At 29.6% G+C, this 13,451-nt stretch overlaps 1 protein-coding gene across 1 annotated transcript; it reads left to right on the top strand.

The window, feature by feature from the left end:
• Positions 1-442: 442 nt before the first annotated feature.
• On the top strand, positions 443-7,919 carry LOC114378430 (putative axial regulator YABBY 2). The gene is made up of 6 exons (XM_028337020.1): positions 443-891; positions 3,099-3,218; positions 3,420-3,546; positions 4,571-4,619; positions 5,318-5,393; positions 7,511-7,919. The coding sequence occupies exons 1-6, from the start codon at positions 820-822 to the stop codon at positions 7,622-7,624; spliced, it is 558 nt and encodes a 185-aa protein (XP_028192821.1). The 5' UTR covers positions 443-819; the 3' UTR covers positions 7,625-7,919.
• Positions 7,920-13,451: the final 5,532 nt, after the last annotated feature.

Raw genomic sequence — 13,451 nt, 5'->3', positions numbered from 1 at the left:
CACAAGTATATTTTTCATAAACAAATTTATTAAAAATAAGACCACACACTAAATACAAATATCTTAATTTATTATAATAGGAGAAATGAATTCTTTCTATTAGATCCAATCTCTTAAATGATAGTAATTTTCAATCCCTATACACTACTATATATACTCAATAGTCTCACATATCCCTAAACATTCATTCCAAATTTTTAAGCATTAATATCTCGCCCCCCTCGTCCGCTACAGAAAGCCAGTATGGTTAGAGATCGATGGGCCACTCCCACCCACTCATTCTCTCAATCATAACACATCTTCACACCCCTTTCGTTTCCTTGCCCTACTCTCCTCTCTCACACGTTTTACTCACACGCGCACACTATCCCATTCCCAACCAAGATTTCCCATAATCCATCTATTCTTCTTATATCAAATACCACTAAACCCCACCCGACCAGACAGTCCCATCTTAACCTTTCAGATTTTGTACACTTCTCCTTTTTTTCTCTCTATCTTTAATTTCCTAAATAAATAACAGATCATGTATATCATATACTTTATTAAAGAAAAGGAATTATATATTCACAGAGTAAAATTTTTACATCGTTATCCAATTATAATTTAATAAAAATTCTTTTTCTTCCTTTTTATTTATTTTATTTTTATTTTTCTCTTCCGTGTCTTCTGTAAATCTTTGATGATCATGTTCACTTTTCTTTCAGCCAAGTGATTCTCTTCCCCCCGTGATCTGCCTATAAATCCACCAAGCACACACTCAAAGGACACAGTCACATTTAGATAAAAAAAAAAAAAAAAAAAGAAAACCAAAAAATAATGTCAATGGAAATGATGGCAACGGAACGTGTTTGTTATGTTCACTGCAACTTCTGCAACACCATTCTAGCGGTACAACACTCTTTCTCTCCCTCTCCCTCTCTCTTTCTTCTTTCATTTATTTTTTCCTTATTTTTCTAAGCTTTATGTTCCCATCAGCTAATTTGGCAAGTCGGATTTTCTCTGATTTCTTTAATCGAGATCGTGAGAGATGATGGATGAGCCAAAGAATAATAATAAAGGAAAAAAGCGTTTCTGGGTACCCATGAAAAAGCGAAATTCAGTTCAGACCTAATGAGAATGCATGTGTGTTTGCGTGTGTGTGTATATATATATAAATGGATGAAAACTTAACTGTTGGAAAGCATGCAACAGATACCCCAATTTGTAATAATTAAGGGTAACTTAATTCCCTTGGAAATTAATCATGAAATCCATCACTGAAGTGAATTAATTTTGGGACTAGGGTGCTGTTTTTGTACCAAGAATGAAACTCTTATGTTATATTTTATGAGAAAAGTTTAACTGGGTTTTGCTCCCTAACTTCTACCATGATATGTGTGGTGCTAGTTTGGTTAGCGGCAAGAGATATATATGCAGCCAAAGTAGTTGCAGAAAATTATAAAGGTAAACTAAATAATTGAAGCCCTTATCCGTACCTAACCACACAATTGTGAGAAATAGATGAATTTTGTGAAACAGAAGGAAGCAATTTTAAGATGCTTTTTTTTAATAAAACTCATAGACAGACACAGCCATGATAGATCTATATACTAGGTCTATCCCCAAGTATTAGGGTTCCCCTCTTTTGCTTAACTTGGAAATAAAATAAAATTGCAGAAGAATATAGATTGCATCATGTATGTATATATGATTTCATTTCATTTGCTATATTGCATTTTTTTTCTTTTTTTTTTTCTTGCTTGCTTGGTGTACATGTGTGCTAAATAAACGCAGCTTCAGAAAATTAAATCTGCACACAACAAATCCATGTGATGGTACGCAGTGCAGTGCAGTTTTCTCTCTCCTCGGTGTCTTTGATTTGATCCCTTAATTGCCTTTCTGTGGCGATGAGGTTGAAGCATCATCATATCGTCTTTTATGATATCGTATTAGATATCATCGAGTTTTTTCACGGTTTCGGCCTTATGGCCTTTCCTTAAGTACAGAGCCAGTGTCCTCTCTTTTCTTTGTACAAAGAACTTGTGGGGGGTCTGAATTCTGAGCTCAATTCATTTCATTTCACCACCACAACAAGCTATATCATATCATATCATACCATATGCTATCTCTCCTTTTATGCTATTATGTTTCTCTTCTTTCATCATAGCATGGTTGTTGGTTGAAATTATAACTACCCCTTTTGAGAAAACACTGGCCAAAGGGCTAAGCTGGTTCATGATGATGATGATACATCATACATCACTCTCTGGTGGTGGCAAAGCACTAGTGTTTAACGGTGGTGTGGTTCAATTCAAGGTCCTTGATGGTTTCCGTTCCAGTCAAGTCGTTTTCACCCTCTCTCTCTCTCTCTTTCCTCCACGCTATGAGCAACAATTTCCATCTTTTATCATCTTGCCTTGCAGTGTCAGCAAAAAGTGATGCGCACCCACAAGAAGGGGACATTGTGAGAGACTGAGAGAGAGTACTACTGAAATTTTAAATCGCCCCATGTCAGGTTTCTGAGCGTTGCTGCTGCTATATTATAATATGGTTGTATTGAATGTGCCACACCACACTACACTACGCTATACACTGTGGACACACACACACCCACCATAAAAGTAGACCTCTCTCAGAACGAATGAGAAAAGATTGCTGCACTCACTTCCCTCTCTAACTTATTTATCATGCATCCCCCCCCCCCCCCCCCCCCCATACCTCTTTTTTCTGGCAGCTATGCATTTTGTCTTTTTCTCTGCTCAATTTTCATTGCAATGCTGCATGGTGTGCTTTGGAAGCACCTTTCTTGGGAATGTGAAAGCTTCACTTCTCCTATATATATATATGTTAACCTTTTTTTTTTTTGACAAATTTGAAGCTTCATATATATAAAACATATCTTTCAGCTCTTGTTGGTCATCAAAATTTATGCAGCTTTCGGTTCTTGTTTTTTTTTTTCATGGTCTAATGTATGTTTTACTGTATGCATATACGTGAAGTTGTTCTTCTGCTGACTTTCTAGTTTTTTTTGTATATATTTGTAAAAAATTAATGATAATTGTATATATCTTTCAGCTCTTGTATTTGTTATTTATTTGAAAATGGGGTATTGGCAGGTTAGTGTTCCATACAGCAGTTTGCTAACCATAGTGACGGTTAGATGTGGACATTGTGCCAATTTGTTATCAGTTAACATGGGAGCTTCACTTCAAGCATTTCCCCCTCAAGACCCTCAGGTGTGTATATATTATATCACTCTTTTTGGTCAATACCCTCTTTCTGACGCTAAGGGCAACTATGAATGATATAATATAATTTCTTTATAGTAGTACTATTTTTTTAAAAATAGAAAAAGAAAAAGCTTTCAGTTCCTTGAATGAATAACTTAACTGTGTGGTCTTTTGTTAATTCTTCTGTTTAATTTGTTGCTGATTAAGTCACAGAAACAGCACCTAAGCTTTCAAGAACCAAGCAGCAAGGAACTGGGATCATCTTCAAAATGTAGCAAAATAGCGCCATTTGAGGCAGTAGAGCATGAACTACCTAGGATTCCTCCCATTCGTCGTGAGCCCTCACTCTCTATTAATTGATTAATTTCTCTCTTTTTGAATTTACTTTTGATACCATAATGAACCAAAATATAATTAAACAATAAACAGGCAACGATATACATAGAACTTTTTCTAATACCATTCACAAATTATAATTAAGGATATGAAAAGGACTCAAACTACTTGCTCCACAACTAGTATAGCAGAAGCTAAATATAATACTAAGTAATTAATAGCAGTAGCAAGCAGAGCAGAACAACCTCATCATTGAGGCCACTTGTCATAAAAACGAGTTTTTCCTCTTTTTTTTTTTTTTCCAAAGAGTCGGCGTCCTTCTGAGTTAACAGTTTCTCTATTGTGCCCAATTGGGGCATCTTGTTTTCCTCCATCAATTTCAATGGCCCCCTCTAAGATGGTGACCTTACGTGACAAAAATTGACCAATCCTTAATTCATTGCTGTCATGCCATGCCCTAGAACTAGAACTTATATATAAATATTATATTTTATATATATATATGCAATTATATATCCACGTGTAATTTCATTTTACAGTTACACATTCCACTCACCATTACATATAACAGCTCATCACGGTAATTATATTGATTGACACTGGCAAAGGTAGTAGTAGTAGACTAGTGGTAGTACTAGCGTAGTACTTCAGTTATTTAACTGGTCGATTTTCTCGCTGTAAGTGATGCCGACAAAAATTGATTCAGAAATAACAAAGAAAAAAACCCAATGGATGGACTATTGGATAAACAAGTGAAATTTCAGTGCTATTTTGATTGCTAGGAGCTATATTTGTATGGTCCTCAACTACCCAGTTCTACAGCTTTAGCCTGTCCAAGAATGTGGCCTTTTCTTGTGAAAAATTTCATCTCAACCTGCTTTCTGTTGGTGAATCCGTGACGTAAATTTTTTAGGCTACAAATGTACTATAAAATTTTAGTTGATGATTGATTGTATTGTATTATGCTCTTATATTATTTATTTAATATTTCCAAATTAAATGATCTCGTGATTATTCAACAGCTACAGAGAAGAGACATCGTGTTCCTTCTGCTTATAATCGCTTCATTAAGTAAGTATTCTTGCGAGTTTACTATTTTAAATCAACCTCCTTGCTTCTCCCTATCTTCTTTGTTTTTTTTTCTCTCTTTGTTACGTAGGATTTGTTTATATATTCCTACATTAATTATTATTATTATTGCAACACAGATTTCACATAAAGTTAACATTAATTACAGTTATAGTTTTTTGATTAAAAATTTAGACTTTCCTTCCATTCACCTTTTTGTAAGAACTATACATGTATGAACTTTTAAAATGATTTTTGATTGAATGTTACTAAATTATTAGTGCATGCATTATTTATTTTAAGAATAATGTATAAAATAATATTAAAGATTTTTAACTCGAGAAAGATGCAAGCATATTATTAACACTAATCTCAAACGACATCAAAATAGGTCTTGTTTTAAAGGAAATTATTTTATGTTTTTTTTAAAATATAAATTAAAAGGATTGTACTTTATTATTTGATTAAAATTTTAATTTCTATTCAAAGAAAAAAGATGATAAAATTAGCCCATAAATATAATCTCTAACTTATTAAATAAATTTTTTGGGAATATTAAAAAAATATATTAGAATATACAGGTATATAGGTGATTCCATTTCAAAAGATAAAAAATAAACAATCAAACATGAGAATAGACTAAAGATGATTCCATTCAGCAAAAACAAATAGTAAGTCTTTTCAACTGTCTGGTTTTGCAGGGAGGAAATTCAAAGGATTAAGGCTAGTAATCCAGATATCAGCCACAGGGAGGCTTTCAGCTCAGCAGCCAAAAACGTGAGTTTAAGTTTAATTGATTACCACATTTATCTATATCATTGTGTGATCCACACAAGTCCATGCTAGTTTTCTATCTTTTTCATGTCTTTTGGAGCCACTTGTGTCGGTTTACGGACACTGTGCCTTGTCTCTTCTATAAACTTCTTGCTGAAGGAGACAATCCAATATTCCTACTATATTATTGTAAGAAATATACCAATGGAATCATCCAGCACCTATATACATTGATGCTAAGCTTTGAGGGTATAAGGGGAAATCACACCCTTCAATTAGTTTCCACTTTTCGTCCCCCGGGAAGTTCTATTTTAAGTAATAAGTTCATAAATAAAAAACATGAATGTAGAATCGGGAAATTACATCAGGCCTTGTATGGTGGCGCACACACACACACAGAAGATGAGATGACAAAATAAAATATAACATATTTGAATTATAATTTGCAACTCATGGTTTAACAAAAAGAAAATTTTAACTCTTTTCATTTCCACTTAAATGGTGATTTGAGAGATCCAAAATCATGTTCAAACATGAAACAATCAGGTTGTTGTTACATATACTTTTTTTTAATGGGAAAAATTCCTTAATCAAATACCACAAACTAGGATTTTGAGGAATATATATATATATATATATATATATATATATATATATATATATATATATATATATATATATATATATATATATATATATATATATACACGACCATGCTTTAGAAAATCAAGCTCTGAAGTTGGCAAAAAGAACTAGTGTTTCTATATACTAGATCGCATTAAGATTGACATGAGGGATCTTTTTAGCCTTTCAAAAAAAAAAAATGAGGGGTCTTTCTAGAGACATTATAATAACTCTTACAAAAAAAGGCGAGATTATCAAATTCAAAGCTTCCCCATCCTTAAATGATAGTATTCGATTTAACAAATAATTAAATAAGGAATTTATAAATATGGTATTATATAGAATGTTGATATTTAACATTACTTTTTTCTTCATTATTTAAAGATTGGTCAGATACAACATGAGGTGACTGTGAGTCTTGCATTAAGTAGCTTCTGTGTGTGTATGCGCACACGCATATTTGAGCGTCAATCTTGTATAAAGAAAGTTTCCATATACTGATGGTGTATTAGGAAAGGAATATGAAGTGACGGTTTTTGTATAGGGCTTATATTTAAGATATTTTATTGGGTAATTAAGTACACTATCAACACAAAAGCATCTAATTTCCCTTTTACAATATCTACAACCAGTCAAGTATACGTACGAGGTCAAGTTTGATAGGCCATGGCCAATTTTATGATCACTTTCTTAACCCTAAACATGATCAAATATTGAGAGTGTTTTTAGTTAATACTTACATGCATACTGTCCTCGTTCATTATGGTATTAGGCCATAATTTCCAATCACATATACTATAACACCAGTAGACGATTCTCTAGTTCGTGTACATGTGATTCCTATGTACTAAAGCATGATCTTATGTACTATGGTATGGTCCTTTGGTCTATCTTATTGTTCTTATGTACTATAGCATGCTCTTCACCACATATTGTTTGGGATATATAAAATTACTATGATTGTTTTTTTTTTCTCTTATCAATTACTACTATTATGACTGTTTGAGTCTGTATTGATCAAATTTATGCATGTTAATTTGTATAAGAAGAGTATTATCCATCACATATATTAGATCACTTTAACCTTGATCAAATTTATGCATGTTAATTTGTATAAGAAGAGTATTATCCATCACATATATTAGATCACTTTAACCTTTGCGATATGTAAAATTATATACATTTTAGTTCTTAATGTCATTAAAAGATACAGAAAAAATAACCAAAATGAACTTGAAAGCTTTCAAAAGTAAGCTTGCTAAAATAATATGGATGCTTACAATTTTAAAGACTTCCGAGAGAATTTGCTCAAATTTTTAAGTTAATTTGAAGTTTATTAAATTGATTCTCCGATTCTGCAAGAGTCTTGACTATATTTATATGGCATAAAGAGCTACGCTGTATTAGTACATATATCTTTTGCCACCCCATGAAATTTCTCTTTTTGAAGTGTGGGGATTGTCTCATCTTATATGTTTATGTGTATGAGTATGCAGTGGGCACATTTCCCTCACATTCACTTTGGGTTAAAGAACTTAAAGCTGGATGGCAACAAGCAAGAAAAGTTGGACCAGGGGGAAGGAGCTGAAAAGTCTAACGGATTCTACTGATAATGGAAGCCTGTGAGTATGAACTTGTTTTTTTCATGCTTGACCTAAATCAGTGAAAAAATGAGGTTGATCAAATTTCCCAATATATCGTACAACTGGATGGGAGACTCCTGCAAATTAACCTCAGCCTCTCACACCAATGTTTAATAGTACTACATATATGTATTGCCCTTTTCTATATATCGTTGTTATGAAATGATTGCTATTCTTGTGATTGCATTTATTGTGTTGAATTTAGACACTTAAGTAAGCAACACGTTGCTCTATATATCACAATGATGTCCCTTTATAATAATGATGATCATAATCTATAGTATTGGAGTAGTATATCTTTAAGTATTTTGATAATCAGTCTTAGGATATTAGTTAAGAAATTTTAAAAAATATTATATAAATTATAAGAAAATATAAAAAAATGATGAATAATATAATTTTTTATTTTTTAATAAAAATAATTTTACTTTAAATTTTTTAACTAATACCTAACATTTATCTATTTTTAATCTCTCCTAGCTTCCACATTAATTTTCAACAAAAAAAGGATCGTTGCATTTATATATATTATACTATTTATTTGATTCTTTTATGATTATCAAGCACACCAATATTATTTCACCCTCTCTTAGGACCACATGAACATTTCTTTTCATTTTTTATCAGAAGGTTACCGTTAGACCATTTGTGGGTATATGGTGCTTCCTCCCGAGGGACTCTTTTTACCCACCATATGTTGCATGGTAGTTGCTTGAATAAATTAAAGATTGTAATTATATTTGCTCTTTAATTGATTCTTTTTCTTCTTTCTTTCTTTCTATTTTTCTTCCTGGACCATTTGGTTCAGTTAATGGAGTACAGCCCTATTAAAAGAGCAACATTTAGTGCAGGTTCTGCATGCATGATCACCTGCCAAACTCGCAGAACTCAGTTTGTTTTTAAGCTTCTAAATAAAAAAGGAATTGTATAGAAAGGAGTGAGGAAAGGCAACCCTGATTTCCTTTTAATCTTTTCAAAGAATCAAAGCACTATACAAGTTAAATAAACTAGTAAAACCATATATAGCAGCCATGAGCCAAGCTAGGAAAAAAAGGTGGCCAAAGAAAAACTGACATAATCATGAAGCATCATTATATTCTAGAGATAATTGTATTTTTTAATGCTTGAGAATCATATTCTTCTATTATTTAAAAGGATTATATATATTGTCTTTAACATCAGTATAACATTTTCTTTATATCCTTAAAAAAATTCTTTATATATATTAAGTTGGTCATACAAGCAGGAGTATTAGATAAAATCTTCCACAAGTAGATCGAGATCCCGAAATTTTAGTGTTACAAAATGATGAAACTATTTAATAATAGTATACAAAACAATTCACCAAAAAAATAAACAAAACAATTTGTTTCAATGGTTAAAGTTTAATACTCATATAATTAAATTTAAATTCATGTATTCAAATATTGCAGTTGCTTCCATATCTTTAAGCAGCCCGGTCTCTCCTAAAAATAAAAAAAGTTAGTTGGGATTCATTGATGTATATCTGTATCCTTTTGGTCTTATAAGTGTATCGGTATTCCACAATTAATTTCATTTCCATCTTCTACTTTTACAATTATATATACAAAGAGAAAGAGTTTATTTTTGATACTTTATAAGTGCAAGTTTTTTTATAATGTCAAATAATTAAAAATCATTCTATATATAATTTTTAAAATAATTACTACAAAAATTAACAGATTTCAATTATATAATATTCTATAACTAAATGAAAGTATAAAAAAACTTTATACTGATAGTATATTTCAAGTTCATATATAGTTTTTTGAATTATAAAATATTATAATTACATATATGCATACACAAATGACACATACATATATATGTAGCTTATTAATGAGATATAACTCAATTGATTTAACATGCTATGTTGTTGTAAATTTTATGATAACAACAAAATGTATTTAATTATGGATTAATTAATAGTTTAGGATGCATGTAATAATTAATAGCTGATATTTTAATAATTTATATTTCATTATATGTGTATATATATTTTATCACAATCTTAATTCACTATATATTTACATTTAATTTTCTAAATTACACTTCTTTTTTATGCATACACACATAATGACAAATGCGTGTATGCTTGGAAGATTTAGTTATAAGATCATATGCATTATTTTATATTAATTATAATTATCTTTTTATATTAAAATTCAGTTATATATTTTTACATTATTATAATTTACTTAATAACTTGTAAATGCTAAATACTAAGAACTGTGAAACATATGCGGTTATTTTGTTGGTATCCCCCCTTCCCCGAAATTTTCTATATATATATATATATATATATATATATATATATATATATATATATATATATATATATATATATATATATATATAGTATACATACATACTTTGCCCCCTTGATAGTGTTTTGTAGATTTTTGTTTAAATTAATTCACGAAAACATACAGTTTATATAATATTTTATCAAGTTTTTTCACTTTATTTGAAAAGATTAATCTTTACGTACTGCTAATATAATTTTTTTTATATTATTAAACAATTAAAAGTTATACTCCAACAGAGCATAATATAATTTTTTATATTATCAACCAATTTTTTTAACGAATTATACTATCAACCAATTAAAAAATTATAATATATATAATTTTTAAATTGTAATTATGATAAAAATTAACCATGTTAAGCTACCTCCAACTGAGGTGTTTCTATGCTTTTTGCTTACTAAGAACCAATGTCTAGCTATTAAGATATTTATTAGGGTTTCATCTTATTAAGCATATGTGTCAAGCACCAGTTACTTATATAAGTATTGGAACTAATTAAAGTTTTATTGATGGTCCTGTAATAATAATAATAATAATAATAATAATAATAATAATAATAATAATAATAATAATAATAATAATATAGTTGTTAATATTGACAAAATGTAAGAATGTAAAGTTATTTGTAAGTCCCAATTTAGTAAAAAAATTATGCTGTTTGGATGAAAAAAATGTGTTTAATTTGTAAAAATGTTAACATGAATTCTGTATAATGGTAAGATTTACTTAAAATGGGTAAAAATAAAAAATATTGTGACAAAGATAATCTTAATAATTATAATATATAATAGTCTATAATTAAAAAATAGCATAAAAATTTTACACCGTTAATATAAGTAAATGTATGCGGGCATTATGAAATAAAACAAAAAAAGTAGGAAATTGAAGCCTCTAATATAATTAATCTATGATCAGAAAGTGTCAAAATGCGCGTGACTCATGAATTAATCACTGTTGGAAGCAGAATATTGGATGGTACCTGCAGATGCAGATAGAGTTTCTTCCCGGGGAGACTCTTGAAATTATGAAATACTACTATTGCTTCAGTCATGGTAACGTGACGTATAATGTTTCACACAGTAGACGTTGTGGCCATATATGGTTATGACATGCATGCTTATTTACAATGCTACTATTTCACGATGCCCTAAATCTAATATGGGTCATGCCTGTCTTTGGATGATAATGTTGGATCCTTCATTCAAGGGACGCACACGTGAGAGACATGTTTGCCGCTACTGCATATGTGCTCTTCATACTAAAGTGCACAAACCTAGCTAGCTCCCATAATATCTATTATCCCATTTGCATTAGACATGTGGGGTTTTACGTTATGACCAAATAGTATATATATATATATATATATATATATATTCTAGATTATTGATTTACTCATATAATGTAAATTGTCCAAAATGTTTACATAAAAAAAATATGTAGGTTATTCAGTCATAACTAACTTGATCAATTTCCATTAGCCCCCTCTTTCTTAATTAATACCACAAAAAGCAAATAAAAATGCATAACTTATTATTATTATTTTGTTGTTTTGTTGATTTAAACAGATTTTGACTCCACTACCCAAAAAAGAAAAGAAAAAATCAGATTAAAAAAGGTTTTAAATTTATGGGCTTTTCAGAGCTGTATATATTAATTAGGAAGCTAGATATCTAAGTATTAGGAGGGTTTATTTTCAAATAAGGTCAACTTTGAATGTAAGAGATTTTTTTAAAGAAAAATAAGTTGACCTACTTTTGTCATTTTTATAAAAATATTTTTTTATTATCATATTATTGATATAGAATATCTATTAGTTTTATTACTGACTAATCTTTATCTAAGAATTTAGTTCATCACTTTTACTGAGATCTCTCCTCCGATCTAAGCATATTTTTTTTCATCTGAGAATATGAGATTTGGATTAAGAACACTGAATCCAGCACCATTTGGACTAACTAACAACAATTATTGGTTAAAACAAAACATTAATATTATTTTATTTTACTAGTTCATTTAGAAGTTTTAGTTTGATTCAAACTGTTTATCACTTTAAAATAAAAAAGTATTAATGATTTTTTATTTTACAAGTTCATTTTGAAATTTATATTAAATCAAAAGAGAAAAACATTAATAGAGTGAAAGAATAATTTAATTAAATATAATTTTCCAAAACTCAAGGTTATTTAGTGAAAATCTTGAACAATATTTTTAGAAAAAAAGGAGTATTTTTTGTATGGAAATCAATTTTGGGATGAAAACAAGCTTCTTAGAAAAAATATCTTAAATTAGCTTTGTTTTTTCCTAATTCAACCTTTGCATCTCTCTCTCTTCTTTAGCACCATTTAATGATTAATAGGTAAAAGTAAATGTAACTTTAGTAACAAAGTTCAATCTAGCAAAAGGGACTAACTAGTTCTACAATGACAAACTAAAGTCTGAATTTTTATTATATGAAACACTCATATTAATTTAGTCTCTAATAATGCCTTGAACAATATAAATATAGTCTATGAAGGATAATACATGTGGGAAAAAAAAGTGTAAGATATCATCCATGCAATGATCAATACTATGTTAAGATTTTCTTAATTTAAATAAATTTTAATGAAACTTATAGTCTACTCTACGTTTAAGTTGGCTACAAAATAAACAAATTTATAATAAATAATGATAAATCAATTTTAAGAATGATCAAATTGCCCTTTTAATTAAGACAAGTGTCCTTAATTTTTTCTTGTGTGAATTTATTCCTTAACTATTTCTATCCACATCCAATGTTAATTAAAATTAATAAAGATCACAAAATTAAAATTTACAAGCATGGTGATGATAGGAGATTAGTGATAAGTTGGAGTTTGTCTGGTGGGAAGAGGTCAAATATAGAGAATCTGAAAGGTCAAATCAAATAGGTAGGTGGGGTTAATTGGATCCATGTGTGGCTCTCAGAAATTGGGTCTTGTCTGATCGATGGATGACTTGACTTTATCTTTCGCTGCAGAAAAACAATAAATGGATGTCTCTGATCTCAACCTATTAGGACTGTCATGTCACTTACAACCAATATATCTATATATATGAGCACCATACCCGCTTACCCATAAACCCTATGCCGTGTTTTGTCCCATCAAAATCCATATGTACAAAAACTTTAAGGACATTTCTAATCTTATAATTGTGCTAGAACTAGAACAATTTTATGGGTGCCATTAAAAGGCTATGCCGTTGTTTAAGCTAGTACATCGAAAATATTTTATTAGTACATCAAAATCCCTATGCCGTTGTTTAAGCTAGTATTTCTTTTCCAAATTAATGTTTATTTTTATATAATTAAATTTATAGTAAATAAATTTCTTTAAATATTCTACTTAATTTAAAATTTGTAATAGATAAATTTTTTTGAACATGTAAATTATAGTTTATATTTATGCATAATAAAAAAGTTATAATATCATTAATTAAGGTTA

This window comes from Glycine soja, chromosome 12, assembly GCF_004193775.1.
Source record: "Glycine soja cultivar W05 chromosome 12, ASM419377v2, whole genome shotgun sequence".
Taxonomy (NCBI): Eukaryota; Viridiplantae; Streptophyta; class Magnoliopsida; order Fabales; family Fabaceae; genus Glycine; species Glycine soja.
This window is presented reverse-complemented; position numbering and strand designations above follow the sequence as displayed.

Excerpts from the sequence above, each read along its gene's own strand:
- LOC114378430 (XM_028337020.1), top strand. The coding sequence starts at position 820 with ATGTCAATGGAAATGATGGCAACGGAACGTGTTTGTTATGTTCACTGC. Across the intron at positions 3,219-3,419 it reads TTCCCCCTCAAGACCCTCAG|TCACAGAAACAGCACCTAAG; the intron begins GTGTGTATATAT and ends TTGCTGATTAAG. Across the intron at positions 3,547-4,570 it reads TAGGATTCCTCCCATTCGTC|CTACAGAGAAGAGACATCGT; the intron begins GTGAGCCCTCAC and ends ATTATTCAACAG.